Source organism: Octodon degus, unplaced genomic scaffold (assembly GCF_000260255.1).
Source record: "Octodon degus isolate 3935 unplaced genomic scaffold, OctDeg1.0 scaffold00035, whole genome shotgun sequence".
Classification (NCBI taxonomy): domain Eukaryota; kingdom Metazoa; phylum Chordata; class Mammalia; order Rodentia; family Octodontidae; genus Octodon; species Octodon degus.
Window position 1 is genome coordinate 15,611,466 of NW_004524611.1, and position 18,869 is coordinate 15,630,334.

At 52.4% G+C, this 18,869-nt stretch overlaps 1 protein-coding gene across 1 annotated transcript in view; it reads right to left on the minus strand.

The window, feature by feature from the left end:
- Serpine1 (serpin family E member 1) overlaps window positions 1-4,498 on the minus strand; it is a 9,431-nt gene extending 4,933 nt beyond the window's left edge. Inside the window, exons 1-4 of the mRNA XM_004630479.2 lie at window positions 4,343-4,498; window positions 3,494-3,765; window positions 1,956-2,189; window positions 452-646 (exon numbers count right to left, since the gene is read on the minus strand). Of these exons, the coding sequence (XP_004630536.1) occupies window positions 452-646; window positions 1,956-2,189; window positions 3,494-3,764 (700 nt within the window). The 5' untranslated portion in view covers window position 3,765; window positions 4,343-4,498. The remainder of the gene's footprint in view (window positions 1-451; window positions 647-1,955; window positions 2,190-3,493; window positions 3,766-4,342) is intronic.
- Window positions 4,499-18,869: the final 14,371 nt, after the last annotated feature.

The window sequence follows — 18,869 nt, forward strand, 5'->3', positions numbered from 1 at the left end:
CTTCTCCTCCTCTTCCTTCACCTCCTCCTCCTTCCCCTCTCTTTTTTGGGGTTTTCTTGACCCTTCACTCCCTTCTGCTACACCCAGCCACTATTTCTTCCCACTCCTGAGCCCCTCCAATCTGACCTTCCCCATGGCCCTTGCCCAGGAGGACTCTTTGGCCCCAGACAATCACAGTAGAGGCCATGAAGGAAAAACATGGGCTCAGATGTGGGCCCCGGGGAATTTCTGGATTCCAGCCTCATCTGGCAGGAGAGACTCCTCCTGCCCTCTATGCTCGTGGTCCCATGGTCTCCCATCTGGGAAACCTTTGTCAGCCCTGAGGTGTGTTGGAGGGTCAGGGGGAGCACTGCCCGTGGTCTGCCTCCCTCAGAAGGTGACAGGTGGAGGCCCTGAGGAGACCCAGGGGAAGAGGCAATCTCTGCGATGAGGAGGGGCATCTCAAACTTACTGTAGTTGAACTTGCTGGTCTGCGCCATCATGGGCACTGAGACAGTGCTGCCGTCAGACTTGTGGAAGAGGCGGGGCCGGGTTGCAGCCTCTGGGAAGGGCATCTTCCACTGGCCGTTGAAGTAGAGAGCGTTCACCAGCACCAGGCGCGTCAGCTGGTCCACTGCCCCCTCGCCAAGCAGGTCACTGATCATATCTAGGGAGAGCCAGAGAGGTGAGGTGCTTTTGAAGCTTCTTGGGTGGTTCTCTTCACCTCCTAGCCTTCAAGGGGATGCACATGGATGGGAACCACAGGGCAGACGGGGATAGATCGATTAACCAACTGGGGATTGGACCTAGAGCCTTTGCACCAAGCAACATCCGCTTTGCCAGTGTTTAATGTTGAGACAGGACCTTGCTAAGTGGCCCAGGCTGGGCTTGCACTTGCGATCCTCCTGGCTCAGCCTCCTAGAATGCTGGGATTGCAGGAGTGCCATACCACGCCCAGCTCGAACAGAGTTTTAAATAGACCTATCTCACTGCTTTCCATTTGTTCCGTTTTCTAAGTGTCTCAGGAAGTCTTCTAGCTTGCCACACTCTCTTGGCCCTGGGATCCTGTCCAAGGTCAGAGCTAGAAACTTCAGCTTTGCTTTCCTTCCCTCCTGAACTACTGTGTGTGTGTGTGTGTGTGTGTGTTATTGGGGACTGAACCCAGGACCTTTCACACTGAGCTATATTCCTAATCCCCTTTTAAACTTTTTTTTTAATGTTGCAATAGGGTTTTACTAAATCTTTAAGATTCCCAAGTCACCTTGAGTGTTTGATATGTCCATGTCTTGGTCACTGCTGTTCTTAATGATCTTAGAATACTTTGTAGGGATACCTTTCAAGTTGGTTCATGAGAAAGCCTAACTAGGAAAAATATTAACAAAATGCTTTGAAATTTTTGTTTTGTTTTGTTTGAGACAGGGTCTGGCCGTGTAGCTCAGGCTGGCCTTGAGCCCACTATAAAGTCCAGGCTGGCTTTGAACTCACAGGAATCTTCCTGCCTCAGCCTCCCAAGGGCTGCAATTATAGGCATACACCACTATATGTGGCTCAGCATAATGCTTCTTTTTGTTTTTCTTGCTAGAGATGGGACCCAGGGTCTTTGCACTGAGCTACATCCCCAGCCTTTTCACTTTTTTTTTCTTTTTTTGGATAGCGACTCATTATGTAAACTCACAGTGATCCTTCCTGCCAAAGTGCTGGGATCACAGGTATGGGCCGTGAGGCCCAGCTCTCTTTTCACTTTCTATTTTGAGACAGAATCTTGCTAAGTCACTGAATTGGCTAAGCTGGGCTGAAACTTTAGATTGTCCTGCCTCAGCCTCCCAGAGTGCTGGATTATAGGCAGGCACCACCATCAACTAAATGCTTTGGTTCTTAAAGCTCTGGGCTCACCTGGAAAAGAAGGCTAGAAGAGAGAATTCAGGTATTGGAGTTCCTTCCCTCCAGCCCTGAGACTTCCCCAGCCAGTCGCTCACCTTTTGTGTGCTTCTTCACCCAGTCGCTGATGATGAACCTGGCCCTCTCCACTTCCGTGAAGTCCACCTGCTTGACCGTGGTCCTGAACAGTCGGAAGAAGTAGGGCATGAAGCCCTCGGCCAGCTTCAGGTCTCTCTGGACGAAGATGGCGTCAGTGATGCTGACGTGGTCTTTGTTCCACGGCCCCATGAGCTCCTTGTACACTTGCAGGTGACCGCGGGCCATGCCCTTCCCTGTGTCGAGTGAGACAGACAGGCCATCAGGCTCTCTCCGGACCTTCTGCTCTCTGCCTCTCCCCCCTTTCCTCCCAAGGCTCAGGTCCTAACCCCTTCTTTGGGTTAGATTCTTTTTCCTTGTTCTTAAGTTATTAGTCATTTTTTGAGATGGTCCTTGATAGGCCGGAAGCGATCCTCCTGCCTCAGGCTTCTTGTAGAATTCGCTCCCCCCACCCAGCCAGTATACTTCATTTTGTTAGTTGCCCAGGTGGTAGCTGCTGCTGCAGTTCCTGCTACTTTTGTGTCCTAGAAACAGCTGGTCATTGTGATGCATCTCCTAAGAGCCGATCCAGACTGACAAGCCGTTGTGCCCCTGTGCTTTCTGCTTGTTTAGCCCATGTAAGCTCTAAACCACCAGAGATCAGGATCAGGGTCTGATATTTAGGGAATGATCCTGATCAGTGCCCATCAACATAAAATAAATCTGCCTCCAAATCCCGGGCATTATTCCAGTGTTTCTGTTTCTGGTTGCATTTTTAAAAAGAATGTATTTATTACGGGGTCCACAGGGTCTCACTACACAGATCGGACTTGTAGTGAGATCCTTCCTGTTTTTGGCCTCCCAACACTGGGATGACAGGCCTGAGCCACCACACCCAGGCTCAGTTGCTATCTCAGCATGCCCCAGAGGTGAGGTTGGCACGGTATGCTGGGGATCAAAACCTGGTCCCTGCGCCTGCCTCAGCAGGCACTTCAGTCCGCTGAGCTCTCTGGCTAGCCCTCTGGTTACATCTTGAGTGCTGGGATTACCGGTGTACACTACCATGCCCAGTTTGTTCTTAAATTATGAACCCTAAACTTCTAATCATTGCTGTGCTGATCACTTCATATAGATAGTACCATTTAGTACTCACTCAGCTCTATATTGTGGGCATTTTTATCACGCCCATTTTGCAGATGAAGAAATCTGAGGTTTCTTTTTTCTTTTTTGTATTTTAGGGAAAGGTTCAGGGCCTCACTACTAGATCAGACTCGTAGTGATCCGCCTATTTACAGCCTCCCAAAAGCTGGGATTACAGGCCTGAGCCACCATGCCCAGTCTCAATTGCTGGCTCAGCACGTCCCAGGGACGGGAACCCCCAGCCCCTGCGCCTGCTTACAGGAGCTTTAATCCACTGAGCTATTTGGCTGGCCCAAGCTCCAGCTGTGAGAGTGTCCACTTGGTTAAGCTGGACCCATCCTTCCCCAGCTCCTGACTGGTTCAGTGCCTGCTCTGTGGACACCGCATGACTCCCAGCCTCCCTCTCTTCTCTGACCCTCACCATCAATGTCCAATCCCATCGCTGCTTTAATCTGCTGCCGGGTTTCTCCGCTTGTCGTGGCCTGCAGCATGGCCAACACTGAGGCCACCCCGAAGGGTGAGAAGACCAGGTTGCTGTCCTTGGAGGTCTGTACCACCTGCCGGAACACCTTCACTCCGAAGTCTGTGGCCAGCTGGGCCACCTGGGATTCGTGAGGGTACAAGGTGGACCCTTCCTCAAAGATGAGGGCCAGGCCCAGGATGAGGCAGGCAAGCGCTGGAGACACGTGCATCCTAGGACAAACGGAAGAAGATCTAGTGAGGGAAAGTTCCAGAAGACGTGCCCCCTGAGCAGGGCGAGCTGAGATTCCAAGAAATCGCAACAGGCCAGGGTGCTGAGCCCTCCCTGCCCTACGTCCAGCTGATGCTATCCCTGGTTTGCCCCAGGGAGGCAACTGCCCATCGTTGCCTGTAGGAATTGTGGAAGGACACCCAAGTTCCTCTCCCTTCCCCTGCAGGGGACCAGAGGGCTATGCTATAATGCATGGTGCTTTTTGGTTCACTCCTTGCACGTCCCCAGCTACTGTTTCATTCAAGTGAGAAGCTGACGCCCCCCCAGGCTGAGGTGGGGGAGTACAGCGTCTTGCTGGAAAGGGAACCAAGAGAGCCTAGGTCCCGTTCTGGGTAATGGGTCAGTAGCAGAGCCTGACCACCTTCCTTGGCTCCAGTGTGGTCACTGTGACTACAAACCAAGGCTCCAGGGTTCCAAGGAGAAAAAACAGAGAAAGTGGGGATCTGGATGGAGGAAGCTCTGGGAAGGAAAGTTCTTCGCTGCAAGCCCCAGAAAGAGAGAGGAGTTTGCTCATCTTACCTGGCGTCCTCAAAGGTGCCTGCGACTGGCGACTGGGACTGGTGGTTTGTCCTGCTAGGCAGCAGCTGAGCTGTAGCTCCGGGCTGCTGGCGGAGGGGGTGTGGCTCTCCTTAGACAGCAGTGCCTCGGGTCCTGGAGCCAGGCACAGCTGTGTCCCTCCTGGGCTGCGGCCTCCTTTTATACTAAATGTGAGCAGGAAACAGATGAACTCATGCTCGGCCCCTCCCACTTTCTGGCTCTGGAAGCCCTGCTGGCTCCCTTGGCAACTCCCTCTCCCGGACTTGCTGGGGCGCGCGTGCGTTTGCGTTTGTGCGAGTGTGCATGTTCGAGGGCTTGGGAACAATTGAGCAAACCTTGGTTGCCTTGGCCTAGTGGCCTCCCTTGACTTGACCACCCCCTGCCTGTGCCCTGTCCTGCCAACGTGGTTTCTGGTGGCCCACAGCACCTGGTGTTTGTTTGGAGTTGCCTTCCCCAGGGCTCAGCCTGAGGGAAAACAGTTCGTGTTTTCCTCTCTTCCTTTGGTAAAGGAGGTAACTGGAGTTGTCAAAGATGCTAATGATCTGGAAAATTTTTTCCCCAGTGCTGTTGTCCTGAACCCCAAGCAACCTGAGAAATATTACCCTCCCTCCTCTGTGTCTCAGCCTGGTGGCCAGAGGGACATGCAGTGTGCCCTGTGACTGTCTGGGCTCTGACCGTCTTGAACTTTGTGTTCACCTTGTGCCCTCCGTGCTCGGATGATGCAGGGCTGACTCCCCACGTGCCCAGACTCCCTCGGTACCCCCAGGGGCTCACCTTGTGTCAACAGCCCTGTCTGTCTGGCTGGAGTTTGAGGTGTTTGGGTGCTATGTGGGTGGCTGCAAGGGACAGGAGTGGGGCGTGGGGGGTTGCCATGGTAAACCCTGGGTGAGGAGTTAGGAGCAAGGCGGCTGAAGTTCATTCGAGCCGTGTGTGGTGGCTGTGGAGGCCTCTGCCTGTCGTCCTCCTGGCACAGATTCTGGTGGCTCAGTCATGGGAAGAGGGGTGGGAGAAAGTAGTGTCAGTGCATGGTGGGACTTTGGGGTGCGCTTTAGGGCTTTGGGGTTAGGGGAGGAACAGTGACTGATGAGTTCTGATGAGGGTAGATACTCAGGGTTTTGCAGGGTCAGGCGAGCTGGCCACAGGGCCTGGATGTTGTAGATGGAGGGGAGGCTGGGGGGTACCAAAGGAGCTCTGCAGGGGTGAAGATGGTACACTTGTCCTTGGGGTTCATACACTGTCATGCTTTGTGTAGGTGATGGGATTCTACGGTGGGCAGTTTCCATAGAAACAGCTGATAACAAAGTCATAGGAAGCTTAAGAGGGTGGGTGGTAGTGCCGGGATATTTGTTTTGGAGTTTTCAGTAAATAGCTGCCAAGGGCAACCAGGGAGCCACTGAGCTGCTTTCCCATTGGTGGGGGTGTCAGGAAAGTGGGGAAACCTCAATCGGAAAGTTAGGATCACAGACGCATTAGAAAGAGATGGGTTCCTGTGGGCTGGCTCTTGTTTACATCTTCCTTGTTCTCAGCTGTGTTTGGAAGCTGACAGGAGAGTTAGTGTGGAGGAAGAGACCGCTGCCCTGATCTCTCTGAGGCAGAAGACACAAGTGGGAACCCCCAGAAATGTCCCGTGCACTTTGACCTCTGTTCTCAGGGCTCAGAGGAGTATCTGGGAGTCTAGGCTGGGCATGCTAAGCCCCAGGGACTAGGAGGGGCCATGGGCTCAGTGGTGAAGCAGCAGCACCTAGAAGTGGCCCCTCCAGGCGCCAGCTCCAGGGGGCTCTCGGGCCACAGTAGCTGACCCTCCTCCTTTCCTCTGTCTCTCACCCTTACATCTGACCAGGCCACCACCATAGAGGTCCCTGCTGTTTCCTGTGGATGTCTGAGGGCTGGCCAGGTAGAGACCAAATCATAGACCCAATGCCTTGTGCCATTCCAAGAAGTCACCCTGATCTGAGGGCACGTGGCCAAGGGAGCAGCTCTATGTCTTCTTTGAGGGTAGGGGACACATTTTCTTTTCGAAAGAAAAAGGGTTAACTTACAACGGAGGTTTTCCCAAACTAGGGGGAACAAGTAGGCAGCTGGCAGATGATTACTAGGGACAGAGGCAAAACCCAGTAGAAAATCGTTCTGTGTTCAGTGCCTGACTTTTCCATTGACTCTGGTGAGTTGCTACCAAATGGTCTAGAAGCTGCTCCTGTTCACACCTTGTCCACCCTTGGAGATGGAGACGTGCAGGGTGTCACACACATGGTGCAGCTTCCTGCAGGCTCCCGGGGCTCTTCCCCCAGAGACCTCCCTACAACCCCCTTCTCAGAATCTAGCCTGACTCACTGGGTCATCACTTTCTCTTTTGCCCCTGCACCTCAAGCAGTTTTGACATAATCCCCTCTGTCTGTCAAGCTTTGGCTGTGGTAAGGGATCAGATGAACAGTGAGAGAAAAGTCCCCGATGTCAAAATAACTGGATCTCTGATTTCCGGAAGGGCAGAGATAAGAGAATGAGTTACAGACTGGATTTCTGGGGGAGTTCCAGCTCCAGCTAGCTCGGGAAGATGTCTCCATCTGCCACCTCCACAGGTGGCTCGTGACTGGACCAGACGCGCATTTTCCATGAGTGTCCCTCTCCCCACCCCCCGCCCCGCTATCACGTAGGCATGGCCCCCCGGAGCCACTGTCCTCTGACACCCCGACACTTTGTCACCATCTGCCCTCTTGCCCTTTGCCTGCTCTTTGCTCTTCCTCTTTGCTTCTCTTGCTTTCACCCAGCAGCCGCCAACTCACTGCTGTCCTCTTCACTTTCCCTATGTCCCTCAGGGGCTTCCTCTTCCTGGCCTCCCTTGCTTTCCTTGAGTCTCCTCTTCTCCCCTGCACGAGGTCTTTCCCCACTCCTCCACTCCCTCTGTTCCGCTCTCTGACTCAATCCCCTGTTCCCTCTTCTCGGCCTTCCAGAATCCCTTTTACAGGCAAAGGCTGTGCTCCCAGAGCTTTTCCTGTGGGAAGAGAGCCCTGTCCCATCAGTTACACAGGCTCCCTGGAATGTCGGCCCGGCCCTCTGGCCCTCCGATGCTCAGATGCAAGCTTGCTGGTGATTTTGCTGGGAGAACTGGGGGTGGGAGAAGGCAAAGTCCCGCTAACTCATAGGGCTATTTCTGGCCTGGTGTCACTCCAAACAACAAAGGCCCGAAATAGCCTGCGTTTGGCCGGCAGCTCTGCCCTCTTCAGGAGCAAGTGGGGGTGAGCAGCCTGTGTGTCTACCTCTGCTCCTGGGGCCTCTGCTCCTCCGTCCAGGCCTGGGCCTGTCACCTGGCTCCTCCTCTGTCTCCCTAGCACCCCATCCCTCTGCCTCTTCTCTCCTCAGACCTGCACTGCTCCCCACAACAACCTGTGCGCCCCAAGTTTATATATTCTACTTTCAACCCAAGGAGGCCAGTGAGAATCCTTTAACCCACTCCTGAGGTTCAGAGAGGCTGAGGGACAACCTTATGTCCCACAGCAACAGAACCACAGTGGGAGAATGGCAGTCATGGGTCATTCAGCCTGGCCTCCAGGCAGGAATCTGATGACATCGATATGTGCTGTTTTGCTCGTTTCTTCTTTTAAAATTTTGTTGTTAGTATGTTTGCAGTACATGATAGGTATAGTCACCACGGGATGTTGGTATGCGTACACATGGTGGCTGGGCATTGTGGCACATGCCTATAATCCCAGCACTTGAGAGGCTCAGGCAGGAGGATCACTGTGAGTTCCAGGCCAGCCTGGGCCACAAGGTGAAAATGGCTTAGCAAAACAAAACAAAATGAAACAAAACAAGCAAATAAAAAAACCTATACATATGACCCTTTGATTCCTTTTTTTCTCCTCTTTTCTTCCCTTCTATCTCCAGGCTAGACTGAAGCTTATTATGCATCCCAGGTTGGCCTGGCTGTAAATCTTGCCTCAGCCTCCAACTTTATTTTTAGGCACGTCTTGCCAGGCAAAGTTCTATTACATTTCTGACATTTTTTCGGTGGGGGGGAGGGTTACTGGGCATTGAAGCCAGGATCCAGGGATGTTCTACTACTGAGCTACATCTCCAGTCCTTTTTACATTTTTGAGGAACACTAGGTTTCTCAGACTGGCCTTAAATCTGTCATCCTTCTGTCTTAGCCTCCCGAGCAGCAGGGATTACAGATGCGTGGTGCCCGGCCAACATCTCAGTTCACTTTCCCTCTTTCACTGTGGATCAAACCCAGGGCACTGAGCTATACCTCAGCTTTCTAAACATTTTATTATTGAGAGACGGGCTCTCCTAAATCACTAAATTGCTCATGCTGGGCTCAAACCTGTGTTCTTCCTGCCTGAGCATCCCGGAGACCTAATGCTACTGGCCTGAGCCACCACATCCGGCTCTTTCCCATCTTCTGCTCCCCCCACCCCCATCTTCTTTTGATTCCCTATAGTACTCTAGGTCACTGTAACCAGTCTTAACACATTTGAACCTCCCCTTGTCTCATTGATAGAAGACCTTCACATGATGTAAGGGAAATAATATAGCTCCCAACCTGCTGATGTCTCATGTGCCAAGTTCATGGCCCCCAAAACCAAATAATGAATTCTGAGGAACAACAGAGGTTAGGAGTAGGAAATTTAAAAACAAACGAACAAAGAGCAGGAAGTTTAATTGAGAGACACACAGCTCCTGCCTGAGAGAAACAGGAGGGGATCTGGAAAATGGGTTGCCGTGGACTATACTGAGAAGGATTCATACAGTAAAATCACTAGGTGGATATAACTTGGAAAAAAAAACTACGCTCAACCATTAAGATTACAGGTATAGCTGCAAGGGTGATGCGGGATTCCGTGGGGAAGCAGGTCATATAGCAAGAATGCAGAAAAAGAGCAGGGAACTTTTCTTGGAAAAGATGAGTCAAAAGGCCCTGGTCACTCACCCAGGTGGCTGATGTCTATTTGGAATATTGATCATTATTATTTATCCCTCAGGGAGGTATGCAGGTGTAGTCATTCTGTCTTTATCTTGAGGCCTAGAACGTGCCTCCAGCCACAGTTGTACTGCGTTATTATCTTCTGCGCTGGCTGCTCTGTGGGCCTAGCCCTCTGACTGCCTAGACTATTTCCACCTAACTTAGCTGTCTATAACAGCCCAGAGTCGTTTCTGTACTTAAACTTGCTGTGGTCACCAAAGTGGCTTCCATGCTTTCGTTTTCAGGTGGCATCTAGGGCTGGCTCCTCATCATGTCAGTGTCCATGACTACAGATGACCCTCATGAACCCAAAGCAAGAACAAAGCTCCCGGGGGCAGGCATGGACACCAAGAGGAAGCCCGCCAGATGGGGACCTGAAGACTGGCTCTATGTGATGTCTAAGTGTGACCACCGAGCTTGACTATGTCAGCCAGGGAGGTGACCCAGCCTACACCTCTGGCCAGATTCTGTCCCCCTGTCTATTTCTCAGAGTCCAAGCATCTAGATTGTTCGGCTCTGATTCACTTTCCTACATCATGACCAGAGCTAGTTCCGCATTCTCTACATTCCTAAGTCTCCTTTAGCGTTCTCTTTGGACACACATCCTGTTCTTAGTTTACCCTGGATGGTGTAGGAATCTTGGCTTCCCCAGTGTGGCCAAACGGTCCTTGGCAATCAATGCCTGGTGGTATGATGCAGAGCAATGCACATTCTTCCTTTGCCTGAAACAACATCCTGGAGATAAAAGATCAACGTGTGTAAAATGACAGGAAGCTGGGCATGGTGGTATATGCCTAGAATCCCAGCACTGGGGAGGCTGAGGCAGAAGGATCACCTCAAGTTTAAGTCTAGTTTTAAATTTGGGCTGCATAGTGAGTTCAAGGCCAGTATGAACTACATAGCAAGAACCTATCTCAGAAAACCAATTACTTTTTAAAAAGGAAAAACTAAAATAATTATTAAGGAAAAGCATAAAACTCCTGTGTGCTGAATAGAAGGCCTAAGCTATCAGGCTGGAGCCGTGTGGACTGTGGACTGTGGACTGTGGAGGGAAGGCTTCCTGGAGGCATCCTTGTGCTGGGTGGAGAAGTAGCGGTACCAATATGGATAAGAGGGGCTGGGAGTCACAGGGCGCTGCTTTGAAAGGGCAGGGAATACCCCCTTTTCTGTCCATGTCCCATTTCCAGGGAGCAATCCTTCCCCTTGTCACCTTGCTCTTGGTACATGTTCTCGCTGTCCTCTGGACTAGCTATGAACTCACTTCTTCTATAGAGCTGGGCAGGCACCCACAGAGACACTGACAGGGACCAGTGGGAGACTCATGGGTGGTGGCAGAGGTTCCAGGGACAAAGCAGCGAGTGACACACCATGGGTGGAATTTGCCACGGTGGGGAGGCTCTGTGGGCATGCCAAGTCACCAACCATTTCTTTCTCTCTGGCTTCCCCACCATTTGGGAGCAGGACTCTCGAATATCTCTTTGTCTGAGTCATGTTGGCGCCCCTTGCCTGTTTTCCAGCAGCATAATTTGGCCAGGCTCTGCCTGCACTGGGTCTCCCCAAAGCCTCTGGGTCTCACCTGGTGAGTGAACAGGTACTGGGTGGAACAGGAGGGGAATGGAGACCCTCAGCTGGGCCTGGAAGTGGCTGTGTTTTCCTCCTCAACATGACACAGAGTAGCTTTGTGGAGTGTTTCCTGGTATGGGCTACTGGACCTTTTGGGGTGTCCAGGGCCAATCCTGTCCTTGTCTTCAGGTCCTAACTCACTCATTGTTGTTCAAGCAGTGTTTTGTACCCCGGTGAAGGCTGGAAGCCCCATGGGAAGGCTTTCCCACCACTGCCCACTCCTGGCTTCTCCTCCTATGTCTTTGCCCCTGCCTTCCCCTGATGTCCATCACTTTCACAGTCCCCCTTGCTGCTGCCTGGCCTGAGCTCAGGCAACCCTTCCTGAGCAGGAAAACAGCACCAGAAGAGCTCGGGATGGTCCCCACTGCTGCGCACTTGGAGCAACCTGCTTATGGAACAGGCTTCTGGACTGTCATTGTCATCGTCATTACCAATTGTGCTGGCACCTGTCTGAGACAGCTTCGGTGTCCTCCCACAGACGTCAAGGGCCTAGCACAAGCAGGAGACCCCCTCCCCTCCTCCGAGCCTCAGTCCTCTCTGCTGTGGAGTCGGTGGCCTTGCTTCCCCCGTAAGCATTCCTAGGGACTCCACACAGCACCATAGAAAGTGGCCAGTAGATTCACAGGGCCCTTAAAATTGTCTTCTTTTTAAAAAATCATAGCCAGGCATGGTGATGCATGCCTGTAATCCCAGCAGGAGGATCATAAGTCCGAGCCCAGCTTGGGTACCTTAGCAACTTCATGAGACCCTGTCTAAAATAAAAAATAAAAAAGGACTAGGAAGGTAACTCTATGTGAAGGCCCTGGGTTCACTCTTCAGTTCTGGAAGAAACAACAACAACAACAACAAAAAAAAACAAAACCCCCTGTATTCTTCTGAGTCCCTTGGTTTCCTGTGAGTAGAGACTGGGACTCATGTGCTAGAGGGGAAAGGGCTCAGCTGACCAGCTCCTAAGGACCCCAGGGGCTGAGCGAGTCAGCCTACCATGACACTGGCCCACGTCTGGCACAGACAATGGGGTGACGGGCTTCCTGCATGGGAGGAACTCAGAAAGAACCTCGCTACTGTGCTGAGATCTTGGATCCAGGCAGTTCCTACCTATGGTCCCTGGACACGTTGTCCTCTGAAGCCCCTTCTGGAGGCTCTGCTGGGCCCCATCTGTGTCAGGAACAGTGAACAGAATGGTGTGAGTAAGGCTGATGAGGGCAAGGCGAGTAACTGTTATTCACTGGGAGACGTCGACTCCTGCCTTGCCTTCTGGGAGGTTCTAGGGGACGGGGCAGAGGGAGCTGAGCTGGCAGATAGGAGGCAGTTCAGATGCAACAGAGGCTGCTCTGCTCCAGGGTGGAAGGACATGTAATACCTCAGAAGCCAGACATGGTGACACATGCTATAGTCCTGGCGCGTGGGAGACTGAAGCAAGAGGATTGTTAGGAGTTCAATACCCAAAAATAAATAAATTAATTAATTAAATATTTTGAAAAACACTTGAATTTGACCTGTGCTTTTTTTTTTTTTTTTTTAAATGAACATGTGGGCAAGTTCATCAGACAACTTCGGATAGAACAAGAAACCTGAGTTCTCTCCTTGTATCTCTGCTTCCTCCTACACCTTGCAAAGCCCCCAAGGGTGCCACGGGCAAGAGGTTGACACAGTGGTGGCCAGCCCTGTCCCCTGTCCAGTGATGACTTTGGAACTTGATCCCTATCTCAGCCTGCCTGTGCTTGCAGCCTTCCTCATGAGCTGGGAAGGTCTCACAACAAAGTAAAGGACAACTGAAAGAGTGAGTTCCAGGCGGTAGCCTGTGTCTCCATCCATGGGGAACCTCCTTCCTGTCCACCCCAGCTGCCCCTGGGCTTATGCTGTCCACTGCAAAGCACAGCAGACACCCGATGCCAGGGACACTGCAGGCCTGCAGAAAGGACCCCAATAGCAGAACTTCTGCTTCCTGCCTCTGCTTCATTTTGTTGTTGTCCTGAGTGGCCAGGCCTGTCTGGACAAGAGGAAACCAAGCTGTGAGCCACCAATACTGAGTCCTGAGAGCAGAAATTCCACCGGAAAGAAAACAATGCCCAGAACAGTCAGTGACCCTCCAGACGGAGGGGGCCAGGGCCTTTCTGTCCCATAAGCAAACAAATCCAGGCAGGGCAGATGCTACTCACTGTCCCCCAGGTGTGAGGGCTAAAATCCAAGCTGGAGGTCCTGGTGGGCACCTGTTTGGGCATGGTGGGGGGAAGAAATGGACCCCACTGCCCTCTCCAAGCTTCAGGGGGCAGATGAGCTCCTGTGGGGAGGTCCAAGGTCAAGAGGACAATGGGGAGGCCAAGGGCAGAACTGAAGGGCATCTGGCCCAAGAAGAACCACATGGCAGAGGACAGGATGGTCATAGCCCCTCATGGCCAGTGGCTGCAGGAAACCAAGTAAGACAGCTGAGAAGATCTCCGGGTTTGGGGCAGGATTTTCAGGGGGCAAAGCTCCATGATAGGCAGAGACCAGCCCAGGGCTGCCATCTGTGGTGCCAGAGGGCACAGCTCCTTTCTCTTTCTGGGCAAAGACCAGGGGAGCTAGGAATGAGGCAAATCCCAGTGCTAGAGAAGGGCAGGGCTGCACCTGGAAGGGGCAGAAGGAATGTTCCCAACAGGCCACGGAGTCCCTAGGAGTCCCCAGCCTCCCATTCCATGCTCAGTGAGACTACAGGGAGGACTGAGGCTGCCAACTGGCATGGTGGTGCATTCTGGGAGGCTGAGGCAGGAAAATCACAGGTTCAAGTCCACAGACACAAACGAGGGAAGAGCCAGGACAGAAACCTACTCTTCAAGAAATAGTAAAGACCACTGTGACATGTCCGCTTGCTTGCCCCTCTCCGCAAGATGTAGCACCCCCACCACTACCCCCGTCTCCAGAAACCCAGCCCCAGGGCCTCTGGGTGGCTCCTTCCAGAATGAGCAAGTAGACCCTGGGCTCCCATATCTACCCTCAGGACAGGGGCCTGAAATTCCACAGCAGCTACTTGTCTGGCTCCAAGGGCTACAACCTCAGTCCCATCCCACAGATACTAGCACAGCTGATAAAAAGAAAACAAATCCCAAACACCAGCAGCCTAGGCAGTTATCCCAGTCACATAGTCTGGGGCCCTCATGGGTGTGTCATATGTTGGTGGGATTGGGGCCTGCTGGACCCAGGCACAGAATGTGCAAGAGGGAGGCTGTCACAGGGGGATCACGATGAGTTTGAGGCCAGGCCTGGTAAAAAGTGAGCTCAAGGCCAGTCTGAACTGCATAGTGAAACTCTCAAACAGACTAAATAAGCAAAAGCAAGAGTGAGTTGGTGACAGCTGAGTTAGTTCCTCGGTTTAGCAGATCTTGGGAGAGGTGGCACAGGGAACAGTGACACATGAGTTGGGGGTCCTGGGACAGGCATGGAAGGCATAGCTGAGGCCCTGAGACACAGGATGGGGCTGGGGAAGCCAGAGCCAGCCTCTGGTATCAGCTGCATGACCTTATCAAGCAAGCTGCAGAATACCAACCTGCCTTTCTCCACCCGTGAAATGTGCATACACCTTTGTACTAAGCTACACCCCTAGACCTTATTTTTATGTATTTGTTTATTCATTAATTTTTGAGACAGAGTCTCACTGAGACCGCAGGGGAGATGGCCATGAGAAAGACTTTGAAGAGAGTCTTTATCCAAATTGGTCCTGCAAGCATTTTGCCGCTTTCCTCTGTCCTGTGGCAGGACACTTTGGTTTTTTCCCCCAAGAGGGCTTTGTAAAGGTAAAGACAAGACGCCTCCAGGTGAGTCTATGTGGGGTGCCCCTTGGTAACCTATGAGAGGTGGAAGCCAGCCAGGAGCTTTCTGGGGTATGGGGCCAGGAGGGATGAGTAGGGGAGAAGGGGACAGAGGGCTTCTCAATGGGAGACACAGAACCCCCATTGGAGGATCTGCTCCTGTGCCCAGGCAGGGGTCCCTCTGTTCCCGGTCACCACCGGCTCATCAGGTCCTGTTCTCTTAGTCATCCCTATGCCAGGTGCTCCCTTCCCTGAAGCTCTGGAGTGGTGATGAGGCTTCTGTTATTCACAGCCTGAGCAGCAGCCGGCTCCTTTGGGTGCCTCCTGGGGTGCAGCCCCAGCCTGCCAGCTCACTGGCCCTGGAGTGGCATTGGGCCCAGACAGCCCCAAATGCGCCTGAGCCTGCAGAAGCCCCAAACCTCAGGCCACCTCAGGAAGCAGAAAGGCAACTGTCCTGCTTCCTCGGCCCATAGTTCCTTGCAAGGGAACAACCATGGAGTTCCAGTGAGATCAACAGGGGGGCTGTGAGGTACAGGCAACTTGGGGTTCTCCTCATTCTGGGCCCTTCTTCAGAAGAGCAGGCACAGAAACCATTCTTGGAACTGGTCTCAAGGGCTCTTTGTCACCACGCCCTCATCCTGTCAGGAAATTGTGTTGCTCTTGACTGGCTTTGGTAGTAGATCACTTACCAGGGGACAGCGGCGGAGGTGGGAGACAGGGCCTGCGTCCATATGGAAAGCCCCTGTCCCGGGGAACTCCTAGCTACTATTTCTGAGAATACCAGGGGCCTACAGGTGATGGGTCATGTTGTGTCTGGGATGCCTGGCTCATTCCCAGGCTGATTCAGGCCCAAGGTCAGAGCCCTTGAAGCAGGTGGGTCCCCTCCCGGATACAGCTGTCCCATCCAGGGCACAGCAGTTCTAACGGTTGGATGGATGAGCGAGGGAGTGGAAGCACACTTGTGCGCATGCGCAGTGGGTGTCTGCTGTGATTGTGTTAATTGTATGGCCTCCCCCAACTTCCTGAGTCTCTTAACAAGCTCAGTGCATTCAGTAGGGCAGATCTCCAGGTCACTGTGGGAGGATGTAGGAAGCTGTGAAAGCATTCTTGACAAGGAGGTTAGGGACATGTCGCACTTTGCCACATCTGTTCCTCCACGCCCTCCATCATCTGATTTCTGTCTCTCATCCATCTCTTCTTTGTTGGGCAGCCTCATGTGCCCCCAGCCTCCTCTTCCCGCTTCTACCTCTGGGGGTGATCTCAGCTGCCTCCCCTCCATACGCCCCTGGAATGCCCCACCTCTGTGGAAGTTTGCCACCCAGGGAGCCTCCCCAGCATGGCTGTGTGTGCTATCCGCTGACTGCATCGCATGTGTTACTCTGTTTCCAGTACAGGCTGGCTAGCCACTGAGTGGGAAGGGTATGCAGTTCCTGTCTTCTCCTGAGGTCCTCCATGCTGTGCCTTACTGATGCCCTGTGGGCTGTGGTGCTGGGGCAGGGGACATGCCCGCTGGAAGCAGATGCTCCCTCTTGAGAATTCACTCAGGAAGAAACCCAGCGTAAGCAAGGACAACTGTCCTCTGTGGAAATTAACTAGGAGACTGTCTGTCTAGGGGTATCCCAATCCAATTAAGGAGACTGGTGAAACCTCAGAGTGGCAGATACGATTGTGATTGCACCGGGAAGCGTGGATTGCACTGTCCTCTGTCTGAGGAAAAATGCCAAAGCAGGGAGCGAATTCTGTGCCCCATTAGGCAAGGACAGCCAGAGACCAGATTCTGTGGTCTCCAGACTGTGGTTTTCTGCCCAGAAACACCAGTGACAGGGCTACAGGGTAGATGCATGCATGTCACAGACTGTCCTTTGATGTCACCCACTGCATTGGGAATGGTGGTTTCACACCAAGCCTGTGGCTATAGCATTTGGGGGAGCTGAGGTAAGATTAAAAATGTGAGCCCAGACTGGGCAATTTAGCTTAATGAGAACTTGACTTAAAAATAAATAAAAATTTAAAAAATCAAAAAGGCTAGAGATATAATTCAGTACAAAAGCCCCGGAGTAGATCCCCAATGCCATAAAAAATCACCCCAAACCTGTCCTCATTCTGAGTCTAATAACTCAGTGACTCTTGTGGGGACCCAGGAGAGATGTGCCCACTCGGACCACTGGAGACAGTGACAAGTGGGCACTGTGGCTCTGTACCTTGCTTCTTGTGTTTCTAGTTCATGGCTGCAGATGCTGGTTGGTCTGAAGGGTGTACACATCAGCCAAGGGCCCCTTGCTGGACCATGATGACGTCACCATGATCAAGCCACTTCCTCTGGGGTCCAGCCACCATCCCCAGCTGGCCATGACCTCCCCAACATGTTCCTCTTTCTATTTGCATTAGTTGCATGGAGCCAAGGCCCAATGGATACTTTCTGCATGATGCAAGGATAGATTAGCATGTGGAGAGGAAGAGAAATAGTCCAGCCCATGCGTTTTGTCTCTAGGAGGTGGGAGAAGAAGGCACAGGGCCCTCAAGGCCAAGGGACTAGGTGGGTAAGTGTGGCTGGACTGCCGCCCTTGTGCCTGCACTGGCTGAGTGCACAGGCAGCACACCCTTGACTTCCATTCAGTCCCGAGGGCTGGTTGTAACTCAAGGTGACAGTTGAAGGCTCAGGCTCCTCCACACAGCCTTCAGAATCTCTTGTACGCAGGCAGATCTCAGCGTCCTAAGAAAGACACAGGCCCGGGATTTCTCAGTTAACCCCACACAGGAAAAGATACTGTAATGTTCTTTTTGCGACCTTCCTTGCAGGATTTGTCTCAAGGGTTAAATCTGTATCTGAGACCACCTGGAAGCACAAGCTGATGGCATTGGAGTCATAATCAAGGCTTTGGTCGTGTTTTAAAATGACCTGTAACCATAGCATTTGGGTTCCGGTCAGAACCCAAATTGTTTGTATATCAGGCTGATAACTCAAGGATCCCACTGCTATGTTCTTAATCACTTTTGTTTATCCCCAGAGCACCATGGTACAGTACATTTTACAACATGGTATGGTTCATTTTACACACAGAGACCAGAGGTTCAGAGAGGACAAGTGACCCTCACAGAGGTCACTCTGCTGGGGAGTGGTGGAACCGGCATTTAATATAGCTGTCCTCGTCCTTACAGAGGAGGGGAGCATGCGGGTGGCACTTGTGTACTGGGACAGGGGCTTCTGGAGGGAGGGCTGGACAAGTGTGAATGTATCCAGCATTTGCCCTTGGTGACCAGACTTAGCAGCTGTGGCCCTGAGCTGAGGATTAAGTGGTGGTAGGAAATGAGCTCTGGGGAACTTCCAGTCTAGATTCTTTGAGATCTGGCCAGGCACCCCGACAGGGAACACCCTTGCAGACCCAAGAGATCCACCACATCTCATCCGACACTGAGAGATGCCCACTCCTAGTTACAGGCAGGAGCTGGCCTGAGGCCACCTGGACGCTGGTTCTCCCTTAGATGGAAACTCTCTGAGCAGGGTCGCGTGAACCCTTGACTTTCCATCTGTCTTCCAGCCTTGATGGGCTGGGGTCACACTTTTCTCCATGGGTCACACAAGAGTTGGGCAGAGGTCAAAGTCCGCCATGGCCGACGTGATCCAGTGCTTCACCTGCCATGGCAAGAGGCAAGCCATGCCCAGGGGATCTGTTCCGTCAGTGTCCCTCCCTATCTCCTACCCAGCAACTTCCCATGTGACTTCAACACCCCCCACCCACCCCCAGTACATGTCTCTTTCCTAAAGGCCACCATCTCAGCTGCAAAGACTTTCTTCCTAGCAGAAGTAGGCAGACTGCGATGGTTAGAATCCATCTACCGAATTTCACGTGTTGGGAACCTAACCTCTAAACTCATATATTCGGGAGGGAATTAGGATAGATGAGGTCACAAGGTTGAGGGCGCCAGGATAGGACTGAGAGCTTTGAAGAAGAGGAAGAGAGATTGAGCTGACCAACATTGCTCTGCCTCAGCATGTGGCATCCTGCGTACTATTGCGCACTAAGAAGGCCCCACCCGACGCTGGCCCCATGCAATCCTAGCAGTCTGGAAAGCTAAGGCAGGAGGATCTCATTTCAAGCCCAACCTGGGCAATTTAGTGAGACTCTGTCTCAAAATT